This window comes from Bradysia coprophila, unplaced genomic scaffold (assembly GCF_014529535.1).
Source record: "Bradysia coprophila strain Holo2 unplaced genomic scaffold, BU_Bcop_v1 contig_732, whole genome shotgun sequence".
In the NCBI taxonomy this organism is placed as follows: domain Eukaryota; kingdom Metazoa; phylum Arthropoda; class Insecta; order Diptera; family Sciaridae; genus Bradysia; species Bradysia coprophila.
The window spans coordinates 3,798,162-3,822,079 of NW_023503972.1; the positions used below are offsets into that span (position 1 = coordinate 3,798,162).

Below are 23,918 nucleotides of genomic sequence, written 5' to 3' on the forward strand. Positions count from 1 at the left end.
CGACGACGAAGAAGACAACATCTTGCCGTTAGCGATTTGTGTTAACAGTGTACGTTAAAATATATCATCTTGTTAGTTCTTATTATTTTCTTTTAAGTTTCATCGACATCGTTATACAACACAGGGTTCTAGTTAGTTACATTGTTTTATGATCAGAAAACACGAAATTTAGCAAATAGGTTGGAGGCTGGTTCTTTTACGTTTTTATTTATTATGTCGATGCTGCTTTCATATATGTGAAATGATGTGAACGAAATGGTTAGGAGGACGTGGAGGTATAATATAACGTGTTTCATTCATACAAAATAATATTCGATTTTGAAACAATTTATAAACGGCAAGTGTATCGCTTTAAAGTTATCGAATCTTTTACTTCTTTTGTTCAACTTATTGCCTAATGTTTGCTACAAAATCTTTTACTTTGATTGTTTGAAAAGCACTCAATTTCCTATATACAAGAGAAACAGATAGAGGCCTTCATCTGGTTTTTGTCGTCGTTGTCGATAACAAATCAATCATTAACATCAATCCATACGTTGCACCGTTAAAAAAATTTCTTTTAAAATAAATTACAATAAGGCTACAATAAATTAAAAGCTGTACATTCATCTAAGGGAGTCAAGGTTATCAATGTCTTGACCTACCCAACTCGGCCAGACTGTTTTTGCGCCCTACACAAAATTATTAGTTTTGGCGCCTGGGCCTGGACCTGGACCTGGACCCGGGCCATTGATAACCAGTCTGGGTCTGCGAGAAAATGTGTTTTATCTTCGTAATTGACTCGAATACACCTAGACACTCACTTAAACCTTTAAAAATCGACAACTTCTTTTGTTTAATGTATCGTCTCGCTTGTGATTCAAAATCTTTTACTTCATTTGTTGCATATATTCATATTATGACTTCACCAGAGCTCATTTTGCTCGTTTTTGTCGCCGTTGTCGACACAAATGATTAGCCGTGTAATATTTTATAGTCAACCATTGACTGGTTATTTTTTGTTTTGTTTTATTCTTCCATTTTGAAGCAATTAATGTATTTTTATGAATAAAAGAAAAATTAAAAATCTATAAATTAAAGAATAGCCTGGCCTTGCTGCACACACAAGCAACACAGAACAAGTGAACAGGGTGGTCGTTGTATTTTTAATTAGTTTCATTAATATTCAGCTTTTTTTTGTGAAAGAGAAACAAAAATTAATAAATTTTTTCCTATAATAAAGAAGAAATTGACGATAAATTTTCTAATCCAACAAAGATGAAAAGGCGATATTTTTAAACACTAAATTAATTTAAAAACTTTTAAGTGAGAATTAAAACCACACAGAGCAGGTGTGTGCTTGTGTATGTGTGTTGTGTTATTAAACCAAACCGAATTAAATACCAAGTTTGTTTCGTTTTATGTTTTAATTCCTTTTTTTCTTCTACATTCTGCTTGTGCAATGAAAACGTATTTTAGCTGATTTGTACTTACTTACCTACAGTCATGCAGACTCGCATTGAGCGCCCATCGATACGCTTTAATTATAAAATGTGTGCTAACAAATCACTGAGCGAATTGCTGTATCAAGGGAATCAGTCGGAATTTTACACTAAACATTTTTAGTTTGATGCAGTTTGATAGACAGAGCACCAAATTTTCACAGATTACTATCACTGAACGACGTTGCTTTACTATAGCTGCTATTTTCGCGTGAATTCGAAATTATAATTAATGCATTGCATGGTGTCTCGCTTAGTGAACCGAAAAGTAATTCTATATCCTTCGATGCCAATTCAAATAAAGCTGTTCAAACAGCGCCCAATATCGAATGTTTACATGACAAACAATATCTCGGTGTTGTAAATGTAAAGTTCTTCTGCGACCGAATTCTTTTTTATTTATTCGGTGCCCTGATCGGTTGAAGGGTTTCGAAATTCAATCGGAAACGCTATTATGTGATGTAGCAGTCGTGCAAAGGTGTTGATACATTTAAGTAGATTTGTGTTAAGAGCGATCGTAACATTTTATTAATCTGATCCTTATTTAGCTTAAAATTTGGTTGTGTTTTTGATGATGCAAAATCTGGTACTTCATTTCATTAGTTCAATCTTCCCTAAAACCTACGAAATTACATAAAACGTTGGATGCAACACTTTGCGAAACTCGACGACACTGTCCACAGCACTGCTTCTAGCATGAACATAGAAAATATTTGGAGGATGATGAAATCACAGTAGCCACTGCGTTTCTTTTATGAAGATAGATGACTTGTTTTCATTGTATGAGTTAAGGCATACAACACAAATAATCGCTAAAACCTCCAAATTTGACACCTGTCAATTTAGTATTCATGCTAAGAGCAGTGTTGTCTACTGTCACATGAAGTTGTTATTAAACTCACTTCACACGTTTTCTAATTTCAAATCTAATGACAAAAACAGTCCCGTTTTGCGACTTGTTACAAAAATAAATTTTAAGCTAAGGATCCCGAAAATAATATTTACTCCGACCTGACTACCGTACCGGACTATATAATTTTCATGTCGAGCCTACTCAATACGCATTCTATAACAATTGACATCAATGTAATAAGACAACTAAACTGAAAGTGTCCCAAGATAAAATACCTTCAGTTCCAACGCTTCAATTGGTTCAATTAATAACTCGAAATTCAGATTTTTTTTTCTTCTTCTTCTTCTTCCATTTGTTAATTTGATTCAATGATCAACGTTTTGTTAGACACTCGTTAAGACTGATCCAAGAAAAATAAAAATAAAATTTATTGTATATCAATGTGTTGAAAGAAAAATGCCACCAACAACCATAAAAACCATGATCACAAAACATATAACAAGATCGGATCACGCACAACACAATAAACACATAAATTTATGATGTTGTCGATCTATCTAACTATATAAGCACATAGTCGAGGCCGTTCTTATGGCTCTTCGTATGGATACATATATTTAACAACATTCATCTATATTATATGTTGTGATGTGGATGGATGTGTATTATACGGTGTGTATACACACACGTAAATGAATGTGGAAAAAAATTAACAATAAAAATTTAATATGAAAGAGGAAACTATCATAAGACAATAAAAAAAAATGAAGAATTTTTAAACAGATTGTCTGTCTGCTGTATGCCCTGTGTTTCCACAACCACAGCAACTAGTTAGCCTAAGTTTTGAAATTGAAAAAAAAGAACTGAAATTATAACTGCCAGAAAATAAAACAAACATACAATTAGGGTGCAGTTGTTTGGTCTGTTAGTCTAGAGCTTAATGTGTAGTTTATAATTTTAGAAATTAATCTGCATGCTGTCGATTTATTAAAATATAGTTCTACTAAACTCGACCGATTATTAGTTGGTTTTTTCACCTTTGAGTTGTTCATATGAAACTAGCACTTTGTCCCAATCGTTTCGTGATAACAGTTAAAACATCTGTTCGTGTCGTTAATATGGGATTCATAGATGTATAACAATGACGCCCTCGTCGATCGTTCGTGAATGATAATGTTAATATTTGCTTGTTTAGAGACCTCTTTTACGACTAATAAAAAGTTCAGTCTGGACCACCTAACGTGACTTCCGAGACACGCCTCGAAGTATGCAAATAATCTCTGAGGAAAGTTACGTGATTAAGTGATATATCTACCCTAAATGTAGGCTAGGATTTATGCACACAAATTCATTGTATTTGGTTTACGTCATACGAGTCATTCAGTGTGTTCTAACATCGTTACCACGATTGTGAAGCTTGAGCGAACCTTAGGAAATTACTAATTCAATAGAAAAAATCCATGTGGAATTGTCTGACACGGGAATCGAACCCAGATCGTTTTGGTTGAGGGCTGGTAAGTAACCATTCAAGCCAACAGGTCCCGAAAATAGTGTAGTAACATAGTCGGACTTTCGGCAGTTATCGTTTCGTAATAACCTTCATAGTTTTCATATTTCCTCAAAGGATGCTATGACTCTTGTTGATGGTCATTTCTTTACGATATTTGTCCGTATTCACTTCAGTGAACTTCAGCATTGAAGTATAAGTCGGTCGAAAATGAGAATCGATGTCAGTCAGAGTTAGAGTTAGCTTAAGTTGGAGTCTAACAAGTCCATTCTCTCTCCAAACCCTCTTTATATCCTTCATCAGATGTTCATTCTTAACTCGAAAGAACTTCAACTGACCATCCGGCCAATGAGATATAAAGTGATGAAAATAAAGCTCCGTGGTAGGATTGTTTCAATAACTCAGAGAGAAATGTAAGTGTTGTTGATCTCACAATTCTACAGCTGCACAAACAGCGCTCCAAATTTACGGGCTTAACAAACATGACTAAATTTCTCACAAATTTGATTACCAAAAGTGTTTCATCTGAGCAACGGATATTTCCCTCGGAAAGCTCGAACCGTTTCTACCACTTGAACACTCTTTCTACGAAAATGAAAAACAACAAACCGCTAAAACATTTACGAAATTTACAAAGTCGAAATCATTGCAACGAAAATAGAATCCATTTATCACCTCGTTAAAGTTTCCGCCCTTTCACTTCACATTGTATGAACTGGTATGTATACATTGTATCTATAGTGTACCGTTATATATAAATATTGTATAATCAGAGAGTGTAGTGTAGTACACAGGGTGTGGCGCATCCACTTCAAACTATGGTTTATTGTGAGCTTTACTCTAGCTGATAACGTGTAAAAAACCTATTAAAAATCCTTCAAATCCACATTGTTCTTGAACTAGTCAGCAATTTGCACCCGGTATAAACGTCTAAGTTAGTAAAAAAACGAAGAAATTTTTGTTTTGTACTTTAAACATATTTGTGCAAACCTAAATTGCACAAGGACATCCATCCACATCCAGATATATTCAGCTATGTACTACGTATAAGTTATGCAATATGTGTCGCTTAATGTTGTATAGCAAACTTAACCCATCGCACACAATCCATGTACATAATATCCCATATTGCATTTTACCATCATCAACACGATATTACGTGAAACATAATAATGGTGTGTGCAATGCAATCTGGTATGTAAATTTTATCGTATATGAAGAGAGGTGTTAACAGACTCTACACACGTATGCATAATTCATGGCATTTATGTTTGCCATAAGTATGGAGTATGTAAATAATCTTCAGCCATAAGGGTGGTTTATTGCATTTTCTTATAGCAGAACGTACACACATCCACACAAATATAAAATCATAGGAAGTTCGTTGTGCTGTTGCAGTAAAATGGATGTGTGTGGATATGAAGTTCATAGCTTGAATGGAAAATTCAGGAAAATTCGGTCTGTGCATACAAAAATTTCAGCAGCATTACAACGAAACTTCAATTTAATCTAACTTTACATGCGATACGATATGGTACAACGGTATGCAATCATATCACCTAATTCATTATGTTATACTTCAAAATTGAATATCGACACTAGAGGAATAACATTATACCCCATTGGGGAGATTGCTGTCTGTGTTTGGTTAAAATCTCAGATTATGGGGATTTGTTGAAATTTGTACGAAGAGTTTCATCGGCTAATTATGCTGAAGTTGGGATTTACGGTGAAAAACGTTACAATTCAAAAATATTTCAAGAGCCAGTTAATACTTGGACTCAGGCTCAACCATATTTTAACAAGAGTATTCAGAGTCGAAAAGCGTCCTAATTGCACAGATTAGGGGTGATTATTGTTGCACACGCAGACATTTTCATTCATTGAGTCTTATACTGAATTTTCACGGACATTCTTTTTGAAAATTTACTACATTTTAATGAAGCTCGTCGAAGATGAAATGGAATACACGAATGCACCACACCCGTACTGAAAAGCTTATCATTCATTGCCACGATAATGTAAAGTAACCACCATCGTGTTCAAAGTTAAATAATGTTCAATGATAATTGAGGTTTGTGGTGGACAAATCCTCGATTTCCCACGAAACTCACAACATTTGGGATAATTTCCAGCAAGTTTTTTAATGATCCGACGTCTTCATTAGTTTAATTCGTTCTAAATTAGTCTAATTGAGTGAAAACAAAGTTCTGGGAAATCTTTTTTGTTTTCTTTGTGACTGACTTTGCGCTAGACACTAAACAGTTTGAAAATTAGGGTTAGTAGAATGGATTTACCGCAAGATCCCTTTGATGAGTTTTTATCGTGTTACGATGGAAAGACTTTATAACAATACTTTCACCTTTCACTGTATATAATACGAAGCATCTTGAGCATAACTTTATAATCATTTAAAAGCTGTTTAATGGCTTGAGCTATAAAGTAAGATTAATAACACTCCCCCCGGCTGTTCAGTCCATTTTTCATCGAAAAGATGAAATTGGAAGATGATGGGTCTTTACGACATTTTAAGTTGATTAAAGGATTATTACTTGGCTGGTGAATGCCTTTTAACGATATAATTGGACAGTGGAAAAAGCAAAGCAAAAAATAACGAAGAGGGAAAAAAAACCCACCGCAACAACAATAATTCACTTAATCAATTCGTACGGTTTGTAAGCCAGGCAATAAATTAACGAAGTTGTAATACATTTCAGCAACTTTTATATTGTATATACCAGCCCGAGTTCCATTAAACATACCTTTTACTTACATTAACAACTACATTAATAAACACGAAAAATGTAAATAGAAATATATGCTGGTGGTGTCGAAATTTTATCGTAGGCGCGACCGAATGGGCGGCCCAATCAAGATAACAAATGATAATACAAATATTTATTATTCTTACTCAGTTAACATCAGGCTCGGTTAAGAATATGGCATGTGGCGTGCTTTATTTCAGGTTGAGTTTTGTTTTTGGTTTTGTTTCGTATACGAACGATACATGCATTGTATTGGGTTTCGATGGTTAAGGTCGGATGTATGATGGGATTATGGGATGCCACTATAGGTCGTAAAGTATTTTTTGTTTGTTTGTTTGTGTGAAATCTGTTACTTCTTCCAATCCAAGTATTTTTACCAGAAATCTATTACTTCATAAGTTTTAACATTAATTTTGCTATTTAATGTCAGATTTTTTCCTGAGCCAATTGATTTTATTTTGTTTCAACTAGCGGCAATAGATGACAGCACCGTCCGCAAGATCAGTTGCAGACTGTGTAAATTGAGATATAGTTAAAACTTACAGTGTGCAAATATATTCTTGCGAATTTTACTTCTTCTCAACCCTATTTTTTATGGAAAGTTGGAAAATTGTGCTCATTCCGCACAAAGTTTAATTCTTTGAATATGAAAAGTGGATTATTACAAAACCTGAGATAGCGAAAGGAATTACTAGAAAATTGTACGAAAATTTAGACGAATTCTTAGAAAAGAGGTTGTGTTTCGTGGAAAGTTGAGCGTGATTGCCGATTAGTTTTACTGCATCGTAAAGTACCTACTTCATTTCCAGGTAAATATTGCTTCTCCTTCAGCCTAAGTTTCCGTTTAACTTCATTTCCCGCAGTTAAATTCTCGCTGAACTTTTTGTCTTGGCAATAAATAAAATTAACTTTTCCCTTCTTGTTGTCGAAAAAGTTTAAACTTGACAGCATGATTTCCCCGGTAACAGAATATTTTCCGGAATATGCCATTAAAGTATCACTTGTTCTACTACTTATACCCGTGGAAGGTTTCTTTGATAATTAAATTTGATTGAAACTCAGGTATAATGTTGCTGTTATGTTTATAATTATCGTTTCCATTTAAACAAACCGAACCGACTACTAATCAAGCATCATTTCGCTAGCAAAACAATGCATCATAAAATGCAGCAGCCTACAAGTAAGCACATTTATAGAGACAGCCTACGTAATGATATCATTAAAAACGAAAACCTATCGCATAAATAATTTTATCGACGTTGTCATGTCACAGCAGCGGCATCCACATGGGTTTTATCAATAAAATTTTGCAAAAAGACAAATATAATAATTTTCGATTGAACTTCTTATTATAACGTTGATGAATTGTCAATGGGTTTCGCCGTTCTATCGTCACATATATAAATATAAACTTATGCAACAGTAGATACGGTTGAAATTTATTGTGTATGAAGGATATAGACATAAATAACTGAAGTCAATAAAAAGAAAATCATTTTCGAAACAACAACCAACGTCGTTTCCATCCGAGATATATTCACAAAATTGATGATGTACACATTTTGAGTAGATAAGGGGGTCTCGTCCGTACATAACGTGTACTACACATGAAGCATGTATGCTTTGTCAATTTAAATTTTAAAGTTCATGTGTCTTAAGTGTATGCATGTGGACATTATACCCATGAACGACATGATATACCCAACCCAAATGGTATACCATACACACGTCTGATGTGTATGTCGTCTCTCTTCAACCTGATTTGCCAAAAAGGACATCGTCTTGGGGAATTGGGGAACGTTTTCAAGCATCACATTAATATGGCCAAATAGTTGCAAACTTACAAAGGTCTCGAAAATGAACAGTCCAACGATTCACATCAAAGGATAAAATGTTTTATGCTGAGATAAACTCCAATATTATTCGGAAAATATTTTAAGCAAAACTGAAAACGATATAGCCAATGTGTAGTAATGGGTAACGTGTGTTGTGTATAAAATGTGGCGTGGAGTGATAGACACACATTGCTTTTTGTATGTAGCCAGCACTCGTTAATAAAATGGAGGAGGAAGGAATATTATGTGAAACTCCTTTTCTGCTTTATTATTAGTCATAATACTTTCAACTAATGGATCTAAGCGTAAATTGTGTGCCGTATTCATATGACATTACATTTGAATGACAACACAAAAGGGTTTCCGAATTTTCCGGGTTTTGATGAGCTATTTTCGTTTATTTATAAAACGAAAAGCTTAGAACGTTCAGCAGATTTTGGATTAAAATAACATTCACGTAAGCATTAAAAGCTGTTCAGAAAATGTATTAAAATAGAAAGCCAACCATTTTACAAAGCTGTGTAAACTTTTAGTTTCGTCAGTAGTTTAGTTTGTCACTGATGAGTCCATTACGTCCAGTACCATTTTGGGTAGGACGAGTTCACATCAATAAACTTCTTTATCTGCCTAGAACAATAATTTCCCACTTATCCCTCTGGAGCATTTTTGTTTGGCTTGGTATATATGTTCTCGGCAGATAAAACAGTGTGTGCACCTTTTGCCAAAATTGTTATCGACGTGTGGTCATAAAGGTTCTATCAGTTAGTAAACTAGTCAGAAATTGAAGTGTCATCTCGAGATCAGTTGAAATAAACTAGTCAGAAATCGCTTTCTTTTAACATTCTATATGAGGCACAACAATTCTTCGCAAAGCCTTAATGTAGCCAAACACAGCAACGCGAAAGACACCTAATTCAAATATTCTTTTAATTTTAATTATTTCTTTTAAAAGGAAAAAGTTGAATAAGGTTTCCTTTGCTATGTTTAGCCAAAGTTACTCTAGAAAACAAATGATTAATTTTGTGTTGCTGAGATCGAGAATTATACAGCGTTTTCCATTATTTACATTGGAAAATGCAGCTTAATTGTCAATGAAAATGACTCGTGCGTTTTCGGCCTTACGGTAGCTAAAATTTCGTAGAAATTCCGATTTATTGTTGCACGAAACATTATTCGCGCAGCAATAAATCGGAATTTCGTCAATGCAATCTCGTCAATAATATTATGTTTAATGTTAACGACACTTTATATTTTACCATTGAAAATTGTATCATTACTTTCTTACGCCCTTCCTGGTTTATTCCAGCTGAAACGAATCAAATATCACTTCCCTTCCGCCTCTTTGCATTTAAACAGAAATTCGCAATTATGACTCAAATACGCAATGAAACATTTTTTCATTTTCTACATTTTTATCTCATAAATAACGAAATCATTTCACTATCTACATTCGCGAGGAAAAATGGGAACGCATTTTGTGATGAAAATACCTTCCGCAAGGTAGATGAAAATTGTGTGTACTATTCTGACTTTACATTATTATTTGACTGCCAATGAAACAATTTATTATCAGGCAAAAAATGCGCAAGGTTTATTTGAAAACATTTCGCTAATAACAACACGAAGGGAATGTTTAATATCACAGTAAAATATTAATTCTGGCGGAAAACAGTCGACGTCGACTAGAATTTGATATGATTGAAATGGGATAGAGTTTAAACAAAGAATTTAAATTTTCGCTCCATTTTTATTTACTCCGACGACATTAGTATATTAATAAGTGTATAACCTGAAACCTAGACTTTATTCCACACAATAAATTTTTCGAATGACGTAACCGACGTAACTGGGCTCACAAGAGAGCGTTTCATGCATTTTTGTACGAAACGCTCTCTCGATGGAAACATGTCCAAATTATCAATAAAAGTAAATAGATAGGTATGGCCAAACGTTCAAATTTGTTCTAGCCGGAGCACATACGGATTTGCATGGCGCCACCTCAAACGAACTTATTTCTAGTGCAAATTTCCACTAGAAATGAGTTCGTTTGAGGTGGCGCCATGCAAATCCGTATGTGCTCCGACTTGTGTGGACTGGCCATAACTACTTATCTACTTTCATTGCAAATTATGATGATGCTCTTGTACTCAATCTGTTAAGTCTTTTGTTTAAAGTACATTATCACCTGGTGTTAAATGCAAAATCTTTTACTTCATCAGTTTTTGTGTGAGTTTTGATGTATATTGGTGAACTTTTGCCAAAGCTCATCGCCTGTTTTTGTGACCGTTGTACAATCTATAAATAACGTTGATGATTTAAAGTCGTTGTTCCGAAGACCAGATCGGCAGATTGTGTATTTTAGTATAAGAATCGCTCCTTGCCTTTTTACCCGCTTTACGAAAAAGACGCTCTCTACAAATTCAATTTATTGAAAAATCTTTGACTATCTTGGGAAATTCTGTTCTCGTACTTGGCTCAGTCTTAGATCATTATTAGTGAATTTGTATAAATGTGTCCGAATGTTTTTAACATTTTACGTGTAATTTGAAGAAAATTGGTATAGGTTCGTATTCAGCATGTTAAAGAAAGAATCAGTAAAACCAACTCAGTTAGCTCAATAAACAAAACTTGCAATACTGCACTCCAGTCAATAAGTCCATATGATCGCATCACGTTGTAGAAAAACGTGTAGATAATGTAATTGCGGAACGGTCTAAGAATGGCACATTGATATGATGAGTTTATATGATTCACCCAATATGGTACGAAACGACAATTTTTTGGATCTTGTTGTATTACTATAACAAGGAGCAGCAATTTGAAGGCAAATGATAAATTGCGTCGACAGAAATGCAACCAGTTCGGTTCTTTCAACAGGTTTATCCATTGAATAGGGTTTACATTCCGATAAAATAGAAATATTGGAATGGATATATACGAGGTATAGGTTTTCTGGAAATTGTATTCTCAAATCGGTCGGTGAAAATGGATTCAGTAGAACCCCGAATGTATAAACAAGAATCGATACCATTCGATTAAATGAAATTTGAACGTAAACGTTTATAATGAAGTCGTATCAATGTGATCAATTTGATTAATCAATTTCCATTGGCAACAATTTTCCATATGCAATTTGTTTTGTTGCTGAATGGCGTGCAAGTGAATTGATTTGAAAGTAGAACACGAGTTCGACTTCTCCAACACTAAATAGCACTCAATCTGTTATTGTGGTCATATTCACACAGTACTTAAACGACGATGGAAGATATTTCTGTAACTTATAAGTCACAAGACGTTGACGTAGATGGCGGGTGCACGATGATAAATTTCAGATCTTGATTTCAATAGAAAATATTTTTAAATCAAACAAAATGTGCGGTTACCTGAGATTGGAACAGATTTTTCTTTATAATCAAGGAAGGAATTTAAGCGAAAAACTATAATTTTAGCGTCTTCACAACGAACAACTTTTTAAGTACAATTTTCTCCTTGAATCTATTCTCCTAAAGAACCTTAAACCGGACCTGGTCCCCAGAGTAAAAAAAAAACAAACTTGAAATGAGTCAATGTCCTCTCAAAAGCTTAAACCCGTCGAAATGAAAGAGATTTTCATACAAAATTTTCCTCAATGACACAGAGAGACGTTTTGATAGATTGAGATTTTGTTTTCACTCGGGATTTATCAATAAGTTGGTTGCGGGTAAAAAATTTAAGAAATTTAGTGGCGTCTTCATCTACTATCTCTTAGAAAGTTAGAAAGACGAAAATATGTCGAATTCATCACGGCTGAGTTTTGCTTTTTCGCCTGGAAAATCAGTTTTTCATTTTACTTAGTTTTAAAACATTTCATGACCTTAATCTCAGACCAAACATAAACTTCAAAGAACTCGAACCGAGTGAAATAACACAAGATCTCTCAATGTATATTTTCTCAGTAATTTGCTATCTTACGTCTACTGTTTGAATAAGATTAAATCTGAGGGTAGCAGTGCCGCCACTAGTTTTTTGGCGCCCTTGGCAAAAAAATGTCGGGGTCGATTTTATCAACTATTTTCCTTCAAATTGCGCTTACAAATAGAGAATTTTGCTCCAATAAATATAAAACGCTTGTGCCCTAGGTAAATGCCCGGGTGAAGTAGCGGCACTGGTGGGCAGCGTTTGATGCAAATTTATTTGTAAAGAAGACGGCTGTGAACTTTTACATTCGTTTTTTTTGTATTTATCTTCAATTAGAATATCTTTGCATCAGTAGAACAATTTAATTTGAAAATGTTGTGTGCGATAGAAAACACCTTCGATTCGGTAACGATAAGAACGCAATATTGCTGTTGAAACAATGAATTTTAATTATCGAATCGGAAAGATATTTTTCTCACGCTGAGACTACAAAAACCGATGTAATATTATTTGAACGAAACCGTTTAATATCAACTTGTAAATCGAATATAAACCTTCTATCTTTAGTGCTACCGTCGTTGTCGTCGCATTTCCGACAATTTTAATTTTACTTAAAACACAACATTCTCGTTCTTTGGGACGACAACGGACAGAGGGGGACGGTTATTTCTTATAACAAAATATAAGAAAAAAAATCTTTTTTTTTGTGTTGCTGTTGTACAAAAATTCATTCTTTTATATGCATACATAAACTCAAATAAAAATCGTATTTATCGGAATAAAACCAATATACATATCTGGGGACACACACGATGTATAAAACTTTTTTTTTTCAAAAACATCAAACGATTGGGCCGCCATTGATAATGTTCATGTATCACGTTTACCTTACGTTTAGTGCTTCACATATCGATATACGTATTTAGTAATTACGAATATTTGTATTTATGAAACAAAAAATAATATTTTTTTAATATTCGAAAACAAGAGATTATTAACTTTTGAATATTAAATTGAGAGCTGTAAAATGTGGAACTTCAATTCTTTATTAAAAATAGGAAACAAATCCGGATTGTCCTGGAATTTATTTACCGAAAATGTTAGTGATAAAACAATGGTAATTCACTGAAAAATGTGAGGTAAAATGAAGTTTACCTCACAGCGAAGAAATTTCGCTTCACTTTTTTTTTGTAAAACACCTCTTTTGTCGATGGAAAAAATGGTGGAAATAGTTTGTTCTCTGAGCCGATGCCGAGATCTGTAAAATTCACACAAGAATTTTCGCATAATTTCTTCTATTAGTAAGCAGTCTACTACTTCAGGGATGAAACGCTGAAAAGTTCCCTTTTTGCAGAAATAAATATTCGCATGCGAGTAAATTAGCGAGATATTTGAGATAATTTAATTTCCCCAGGGCTTTGTTTATCTTTCTTAGTCCGTTTTTTTGCCAACAGAACACTTGCTGAGTACAATAGCGAAACATTTTTAAAAGGATTACACATCTGTGAGCACCAACGATAACAGAAATAACAGATTGACTCTGGCTAGGGTTGACTTTTGTAGCAAATTGAATGAAAATAAGAATTTGTAACAAATTCTAAAAACTAGTTTCAACAAAAGAAGTACTAGACTCAAAGTGTATACTGTGATACGTGCGATTACATCTTTTTTTGCTAACCGAGGAATAAACTGACGGCTGATTTCGCGCCGCGTCATTAACAATAATTGTCAAAAAGACACATTTTGTATAAGGAAAATGTCACTTTGTAGGTTATTGTGAATGTCACGGCGCGAAATTCCTCAACACCAAATTGACATTATTCTTAATTCTTACAAAGAAATGATTTAGGTACAGCTATAGTCAACAAAATGGGATACTAAAGAGGCACTTTTTAATCCAACGTATTGCTCAACAAACAATTGAAGTACTAGATCTGCTTGTTCTGTAGTTTCCTACATAACGACCTGGTAGATTTAGTCCGGGAATAATAACAATATGGCCCCAATATAGGGAAATTTAGACCAAAATTTCATCAAAGTACATGATTAAGAAATGTTGCAATTTAACCACTCACCTCAGTCAATAGTGCTGATATTGAAAAAGACACCTTCTTTGGAACATTACGTGTGTTAAATGGGAGATAATTATTTTTAATAACCGGTTCATATAAATAAATTTATTTATCGAGTGGTGATCTTCATCACTTTTTTATAATCGTAATTGTTCCTATAATTATCTCGACTCAAATTATACTTAAAAAAAAACGAATCACGAAAAAAAATGTTCCATTACACGAAATTGTCATCGTGATTTTCAAAAATGTATATCACTCGTGTTGGTCGTGTAAACTTGAATCGGTTGTTATTTTTTTATGTCATTACATGTTTAATTAATTTACTTATAAAATCAGTCGAATGTATAATATAATACCAAAACGCACACACGAAAAAATAATAATAAATTCATTCGTTCGTCGCCGGTGCGACAGGTCTTTCAAATGATTAAGTAATAGAACTTGTTTGAACAAAAAAAAAAATTGAAAAATTATGATTTGACTTTCATCTATCTATATTTTAATAAATTACATTCCATTCAATTCCAAAGCACAGGAAGACGCAGTCACGTGATTTAAATTGTTTCTGACACGTTAGATTGCAATAGACTCAGACGAAAGAGATATTTAGAGAAAAAGACTTATTACAGTCGGGTTGTATCCGAAACGCGACTTTTTTAATTTCATGGAAAGTCAAGCTCTGCTAACTTCCTTAATCATATCAAATTATGTACAACATTTGAATTTATTCAAGGATATTCGAATTTTGCGCGAAATTTGAGAGTGATAGATAAAGTTTTTGAAAGCTTAATCGTTTAAAACCGAAACATTTCAAGCCAATTTGAATTAGTTCTTTTGGACAGAAATGGGCGATTTCTGTGTGAAGGTTACTGCCTCGCCCTCCACTCTTTTTTTTCTGTTTAAAGCAGAGAAAATGTCTCCGATTCGACATCTACTTAAATTTGCGACGAAACTATTCGATATTCTAAGGAACTTGCCCTCTAAACTCAATGATGACCTTTAACCAAGCTTTTACTTAAATTTTCACTCCATTAGAGATTGCAAACAATTCTGAAATTAGTTGAATTCCAGATGTAAAAATTTCAAATTTAAATAATAGCGAAAAACCAGTGTCCAAATTTCGTTTAGTAAAAACTTTAAAATTCTATTTTGTCATCTACTTCCCGCTTCATCGAATGAAGCGTTACATTTTCATAATCGTAAAACAGAGATATTCAAATCCATTATAATGTTGGTATCGTCTTTTCCCCCATAGTTCTGGAATTCAACTTGGCAATCTCGATTTTATGATTTACCTAACTCACAAACACAGCAACAACAAAGTGATAGCATGTATTCGGTGAGTTTAAAAAAAAACGTTCATTAATAATAAAGTTTTGGAAGCGAGATCTTTGACGAAAGAGTCGTTGACCATACACGTAGTTATTATTCGCATGATGATGGTAGGTGCAGGGTTTTATGTTCTAAAACGCAATTGTCTTCTTGTTGTAATTCTGATTAATCCACAAACAAAACGAAAAATGTTCAGCCCCTTCTTTGTACGAAAAATCTTTTTTTCCTTCAAGAGTAAAGACTCCTTTAACCAAGGATGGATAATTTGTAAAACACCGATATTTGAATTCGAAAATGTGGCAATTATCGGCCACGTTACAGGTTTTATTCAGGCTCAAACCACAGTCATTCTCACAGTGGTATATCAGAGTAGGCTTTGCATTTTATTCGTTAAGACAGTGAGTAAAAGAGTAAAAACACACATAAAAGTGTGAACGCAGGCATGTATCCAAATTTGGAGGCTTTTTGACGTCTGACAACCCGAGTGTTAATGCTGGGAGCGCTATTGTGGCATTCAAAATTGAAACTGCCAAATTGTTGGTTCAATTGGTGAATAACCTAAGGGATCATGCAATAATGACAGCCACATTTTTCAGTGCTGTCAGTAAATTTGAGCCAACGATTACTGGCAGCACTGCAAAATGTGTTCGTGAAATACGTTGGAATTCTTCTAGCACAGGTGACCTGAGACTTTGATTCGAGTACCGTTTGTTTCACGTTTTATTATCATAACACTCGAAGCTCTTCATAGTTGAATATCTGAAAGATATAGTTCTCGTTTCGACATTTTGAAGTTATGATTTCCACTTGGGGTTAAAGGGCAAAACAAACATTACATAAGCGTTGACTTTGTTCATTCAAGAACTTTGGACGTGACTGAACTGAATGAAAACTTTTCATATCAGCACACCATTTAACTTTATAACTCATTATGTTGAAGAGTCCACATTTGACCATTTGTATTTACCCAGAATGAAGTCGTTTTTTGTCGTCGATCATAAAGTTACTGAGAGACTGGCTAAACTTCACAGTTTCTGTGGAAAAGTAATTTCATCCAAAATCACATTAAAAACTTAAATAATGACACCGAAACCACACACATATACACACACACACCACATCACCTTTAAATTCTAAATTAATTAAAAACAATAAAAGTTTTCAAGAATATGAAGACTCAAAGGTACGAACACATAACATTCGTCTCATCACACCGATATCTTTTTAAACTTAAAATAAAAAAAAGAAGAATTTTCGATATATAAATGTCGACTTCCAATGTAAACGTCGAACAAAACTTCTTTCGCGGTGGCCAGCCGTTTTGTAATTTTTTTTTTATTTTAAATAAGTCAATAAATTTCCGAAACGAAAGGGCATAATTCGAGAACACAGAGTGATATAGTCTCCCGATGATGACTCTTTATATATGTGTTATTGCTCTGTGTCTCTGTTAATTTGGTTGTTTGTTATTGATGATGTCGTCAAAATGAAAAGAAAAATATATAAAAAAAAGTTTTTTTTTGTCTTCTACTACTTTATACTAAACAAAAATATAAAGAAGGATATATCGCCGTTGAGCAATATATATATCGGATCGTAGATAATAAAATGTTAATTAGTCAGAGGTTTTTTTTCTTCTTCTTCGTCTTTTATTTCTTTCAACTTTACGTTTTTTTTTTACTTCTCTCTCGTCGTTCATTACACATAAACATTATGCTAATGAGCGCACATATATTCGATGAACTTCAAAATAACATTTGATGTAGAGGAAAATGTGTGTCTATAAACTATACACAGAAGCTGTTTACGATATTAAAATACATGATGTCGTCAATCTATCCAACGAATTTATTAATTAGTAATTGGTATACTTAACTATATAAAGGTCAAATCAGTTCAATGTTGCATAATTTACTGTATAACATGAACGTATAGCTAAGGTGGTATACTTTCTTTAAACAAAATTTTTTGTTTTCGTGCGAATTTGAATTTTTGGTTGCACAAAATTTGCAGCACATTCAGGGCTTATTATTCGAAAATTTTGAGGGAAAAATGTAAAAAACGATTTAGGAATTTTTAAGATTTTTAAGAAATTTAAGAATTTTTTTTAGAATTTCTAGAAAATTAATAATTTTATCAAATTTTAGATAAAATCTTTAAAAAATTTAGAAATGAGAATATCTGAAAATTTGTAGAAATATTTCTAAGGATTTCAAGAATTTTTGAGAATTAATTCTTAAAATTTTCAAATTTAACAATTTATCAGAATTTTTAGTAATTTAAGAATTTAAAATCCGAATAAGCCCTGGATACATTCGCTTCACATTAAATGCCAATAATCACATTTTTTTCTACTTTTCTACTTTTCTAAATCACTCACAATTACAAATGAAGCCTGACAAATTCTTGCTAACTCATTTTCTACCAAAAACTCTTGAACGAAAACGATTCATAGTAGTTTGTGGCAAGACAATTAATTTCGAGAATTGGCCTTTCTTTTGCTCAAAAATGTATTTAATTAGTCTAGAATGGAAACATATTGGTTATTGAGTTAATCATGATTCTAATTGATCGTATTTTATGTAGAATCAAGAGATTTTCCCAAAGTAAATATAGTGAGGAGGTAATGCCGTTCAGATGCGCGGCCTAGCACATAAGTTCTATGCCAATGACATCTTTTTTTAAAATGGTTGACTACGATTTACTTGTATTTCACAAAAATATTTTCGCTCTCTCACAACAGATGGCCCGACAAATATTTTCGCTATCTCACAACAGATGGCCCGACTTTCTATTCCAGTTTTTGCTTTCAACGAAGGGATGAGATGGCGTTTGTATCGAACTTTTGTGCCACCGCACATCTGATTCGGTTATATATGGCATTAGCATTACCTCCTCAATATACTTACCTTGGATTTTCCTTTGACAAATTTGAGAATTCTGAGTAAGTTGAGAATATTGAGAAAGGCGCATCAGACTTTTTTTTGGCTAATATATGCTATTAAATTGATTCACCACCGTGAAGACATTATGGCTTGGAAATAAAGAAGAAGACGAATCTTTGAGAATTTTGACAAATTTAAGGAATAGTTATCTAAGTATCTATTGTGGACGGTATATTTTAGGAAATTTCGCGGAATGTAGCCCGAACGAAGTGAGTGTGACAAGCGAAAGTGCCTAAAATAAACCGTCTACAAAAGATGCGTATACAACTTTTCATGCTGAGGGCCTAAATTACGAGAAAAATTCCGTAATTTATGCCCAAGGCATAAGACTGAGATACCTAGTGCTGTAAGACCTTAAACAAGAAAGACCAAATGATCGATGAAATAATTGTTTTTTTTTTTTGATAGAATAGATAACAGATGACGCAGCGCTGGGCGGAAGCAACGCCATCTGTTAACATTTCTCTGTATTTAACGTTAGTGACCAAAATGAGACAAGAAACTGTATGGTAGACCATTTTACTTCACTAAATAATATTTGGTAAATATACACAGGCTAAATAGAGCCGGTGTCGTTATGGCAATGCAATCAAAGACTATTAAGTCTTATCAAACTTTTGCATATTATGCGTACCATAAATATATACTAATGTGCGGTAATAGCACTAACAGACCGATAATCAATGCTAAAATTAATTATCGACTTATCGGAATCCATTAGCATAGACTAAATATGATCGATACCGGTTCGTTTGATTTGCTTTTTTTCATCAATTTTTAACTTCGTTTTTTTATCTCAATTTTTTAAATGGATGTGAATTTAGCTACTGTTTCTACTATTCAAAAATTAAGTTAAAATTTGTGTTTGCCGGAAAGTGAATGCGATAATAACACGTTTTTTTATGGCGTGCTCTCCCGGATTATAAAGGATTTGTTGACTTATTATGTGTTGCTCGTAATTTTTTTTTTCTTCGGTCGTTTGGCTTTGTTTTGATTTAAAAAAGAAATCGACAAAATAATATAAAATGTGTTCGGACCGGCTTATCCGTTTCGTTTTGATTAATTGCAACCTTCTGTCGTATGTAGGATTTAAATCAATTTTACTTTAACATTTTGTTTACTTTACTGAAATTGAAATCTATTGTTCAGAGATCAGCTTTACGTTTGACTGAGTAGTCACTAGGGATCAGTAGGAACTTCACTAGGGATCAGACTACTCACCTGGGGTAGTTCATGCAGAGCGTAGGTAAATGTAGATATTGGAGAGTTAATATGATGACAAGAGAGGATTAAAGGGATCACTCGCTAGATCGTGTGGTCCATGGTCATATGTGACCGCACTTAAACTGATAAATCTAATTTGTAGTGCAGTTTTCTTTTGCGGCTCTATCCAATATATTAACAGACCTCGGTAACAACATGCTCGCAGTCTAGTCTGTGAAAGGCTAAATGTGACGCAATCTTTCGTTTTTAACGATATTTCTTAACGATTTTAACTATTGTGTTCTATCACCGTCCAAAATTTCTCGAATTCCATTTTTTTCTACTTTTTGTAACCATTTTGCGATGTAAAACGCTTTAACCTGGCCCTAATATCTAATATCATTCCTTTCCATCATCTGTCCATCAAAGAAAAATTTCCGAATTAAACGAGAAACAACAATGAAAGCTCTGCCATATATTCATGTGAGACACTGAAAAAAAAAAAAAACGAAAACAACAAATTTGGAACTTCCGTTCCGCGATTTATTGAGGAAACTATTCACGCTATACTCGTTTCGAAGCAACTCAACGGCAATTCAACCGGAAATATTAGTTAATTTGAAATCTTCACTGTGTTCCACAACTGTGGTTAACTAAGTTGCAAGGAGCTGTCGTCCCAATCTCTTGATTTAATTTGAAGAAGAACAACAAGCGAATTATAGACTTGGATTGTGGTTTATTTCAACTGAACGATAAAATGTTGCTGTAGCGCATGTAAGGTATTAACAATTAACAAAACTTTAAAAAAACGAAGAAATTACTTGGATGCTGGAAGTTTTTCAAACATTAGACACTCAATACCGTAATGTATTTTCCACTCGAATCCTTTGATCGCGTCCCGGTAAGCATCCTCGGTAGCCAGAGTACCGACTAAAAATCCCTGATAAGCTTCACATGGATGTTGTCGAACGATGATTTTCGTGAGTCGACAATTGTTAGCTATTATTTCTCGGATGCCGAACGGCCGCCAAACAGCATCAGTCAATCGGCTCTGACCCAACAGATTTGCAAAGTGATTCAATGGTAGCTCCAATTCCAGGATTCGCAAGCTCTTAAACTGAGACACATGCATGATGAAATAGTGGATGTTGTAGTCGAAGTAGGAGAGTCTCAGCACTTCAACGGCATTACTGCGAAACATCAGGAAGCCAAAGTCAATGCCATAAAACTCCGGAAAGCAGCCGAATGTGAACTCTTTTAGGTTCGGGAATTGATCCGCCGGCGGTTCGTTTTCCGTTCGAAAATCGAACATGGAAAACGGAGACGGAACATATTCGGGAAGTGACAGCAGTGAGACTCGATTTATTTCTAAGCTCTTCAGCAACGGCAACGAATCATCCAAGTGTCGAATGAAACTCTTGCTGATGTGCCACGAACGATCCGTTGATTCCTGTTCGTTCACTTCGAACAAAATGCTGAGATGCTCAATTTGCGGATTCAATCCGATGAACTGTTCCAGTTTCTCCGATGACCAAAACAGTCCAGCTGCGGTTTCATTTGTCGAAAACGACATCAAACTCGGAATGTTCTGGATGATCGCATCCGAGTACAAACATACCTTCCACTTGTTGCAATAGTCGAACTTCAGCTTGCGAAGATTCTTGAATTGTTTCGCCAAATTAGCCAAAAACGTTTGAATCCGTCTGTTTCCAACTTTATGGGCGATCGAACTCGCTTTGACGAGAGAATTCAAATGTTGGAATTCCAGTTCCACAATGCTTGTGTCACAATTCGCAACTATTGCGTCCAGAAGTTTCTCGATCTTTTCCGTCTTAAATCGGACATACAATTTGGATATTACCGGACCGAATTGTTCCAAAATGCTCATGGAATGCTTGAATGTTCCACCAACGTCAACATTCGATACGGTTACCGGATTGCGGCAATATCGTCGCTTGTATAACTGCTGACATGGAAGTTTAAATCGACTGTTCGTTCGAATAACGTTCAGCAGATCAGTTTCGTTTAAATAGTCGAACACTTTCATCAAGCAATCATCATTTAACGCCAGTATATCGGTGGCCGGAAAATTCTCTTCCAACGATTCTGGATTCGGTTTTGATCGCTTCGGGTCTGCAGCGATATCACCACTCGCCTCTTGTGTAGTCATGATGTTGCTTATACTTGTGTTAAATATCAAAATTCAAAATCAAGGCAAAAATTGATGCGTACTGGGTGATAAACTCACGCTTTACTATTGTATGCAGAGCCAAAGATTGTCAGGTTTTGAATAATTTCTCCAGGAGAACAGTTTGATATCTTTGATTAATTATTGGAGACGAATACTTAGACCAGGTCAGTGGCTGACATTTAAATACAAAATGCGCACATGCGTCACGCATTCAAGCAATATTGATCGCCTACTGCGATCCATGAAAATAATTTTTTGTTTTCTATTTTGAGTGAAGTTAATTGTGAATAGTATCGAGTCAATGTGTTGCAGCATGACCGAATCCAATCATTCCACCACGAAAAAAAAACTTTTCATGTGTCGGGGCCGAAAATGAGGGAGTTTTGAGATTTTTCTCTGGTTTTCGACCCCTTACATGAAAATATTTTTGAGTATCTGTTTTGGACGATTGCTTTTAGGCAATTTCGCGAGTTGTAGCCCGAACGAAGTGAGATACACAAATAACTATTTTGGTCTACTCCTGACGTTCTTTTGTTTAAAAGCCAATAATAAATTTTACTGTCTGCCCCATACGTAAGTTGAACATTACGTAGCGACTTACCTTCTCCGAAAATGATCGATTACATGTCGAATATTTTCGGTTCATTTTTTGCGAATTTTTATGTGAAATTACAGCACTGGTTCTAGCTTGGAAATAGATAATCTTCATTATACGGTACTCTCCAACATAACCCCACTTAATTTTTCGTCAAGTAGTCGATTGACGTTAATTGCGTTCAATTTACTGGTTTTTGCATGAAAATCGTTCGTTCAATTCATTCGATATTCTTCGACATGCTTGACAGCTGGTATCGTGTCTGACGTTTGGAAAGTCGTGAAAATGATCAACGCACTTCAAGCAAAAGTGCTTCAAGTGACAGCTGCCACATAAAGTACTATTTTGTATGAAAAATGTTTACAGTGCCAAAATTTGTTTGATACACTGCCCAGTTTTAGCACCCTATTTAGAGTAGCACTCATGCTTGAAGTGCGTTGAAATAATGTATAATGTTGTGACCTGTCGAAAAGCGCAGTTACCGAAGCTTGTTGCTCAAAAACATTTCGGAGTTAGCTTCTACCACAAAATTGTTACTTCATCTAATGACGTTTGTTTTTGCTTATGCCACCTCATGTCAATAATCTACAAATTTCATCGTTTAAGTACACAAACATTTCTCGAAAAGTTCATTTATCCTAACAACACACATGCAAGAGCTGTAACCATTGAAAGCTTTTATAAATACTTATGAAAATCATCAATGGATGCCAAGTGATTTCATTTTCGTTTTTTTTTTTTTCATTTTCATTTTCTGATTCATTTGTCTTTCAGAATTTTTTCTTTCTTCTGTTCAACGTCATTTGGCACTTCCTTTTCGTAAAAAAATTACTTCGGTTTTGTTTTGTTTTTTTTTTCTTAATCGCTCGCTTTTTAATTGGTTGTACATAAAATTTATAATAAATAAATATAATAAAACAAAACGAAAACAACATTATTAAATTAAAAGCGATGATGAAAAAGAAAAAAATATATATATTCCAACCAACAACACAGCCAACATTTTAGAATCGATAGCCATTTTTAAAAAAATGGACCACCCATCAGATGACAGGCCGTAAATAAAGTTTTTTTTTTCTTTTCTCTCTTTAAATTTGTATTTGTTATATTGAGTCTAAAAAAAGGTTAATTATCAGGTTTATATTGACTCCGAACACATATCTGAATTAATATTTTTGCGGGATGAAAACAATTATGCGTTTTTCGAAATTAAAGAGTTTCACGCTGACTTTCTGAATT

General features: G+C 34.1%; 1 protein-coding gene across 10 annotated transcripts in view; it reads left to right on the forward strand.

The window, feature by feature from the left end:
* Positions 1-23,918, forward strand: part of LOC119084206 (optomotor-blind protein) — an 89,655-nt gene that overhangs the window by 50,735 nt on the left and 15,002 nt on the right. For 6 of the 10 annotated variants that reach the window (XM_037194088.1, XM_037194089.1, XM_037194093.1 and 3 more), the window contains one exon: positions 15,669-15,752. The exons of the other annotated variants lie outside the window; for them this stretch is intronic. In XM_037194088.1, the coding sequence (XP_037049983.1) occupies positions 15,669-15,752 (84 nt within the window). The remainder of the gene's footprint in view (positions 1-15,668; positions 15,753-23,918) is intronic. 10 annotated transcript variants of the gene reach the window in all.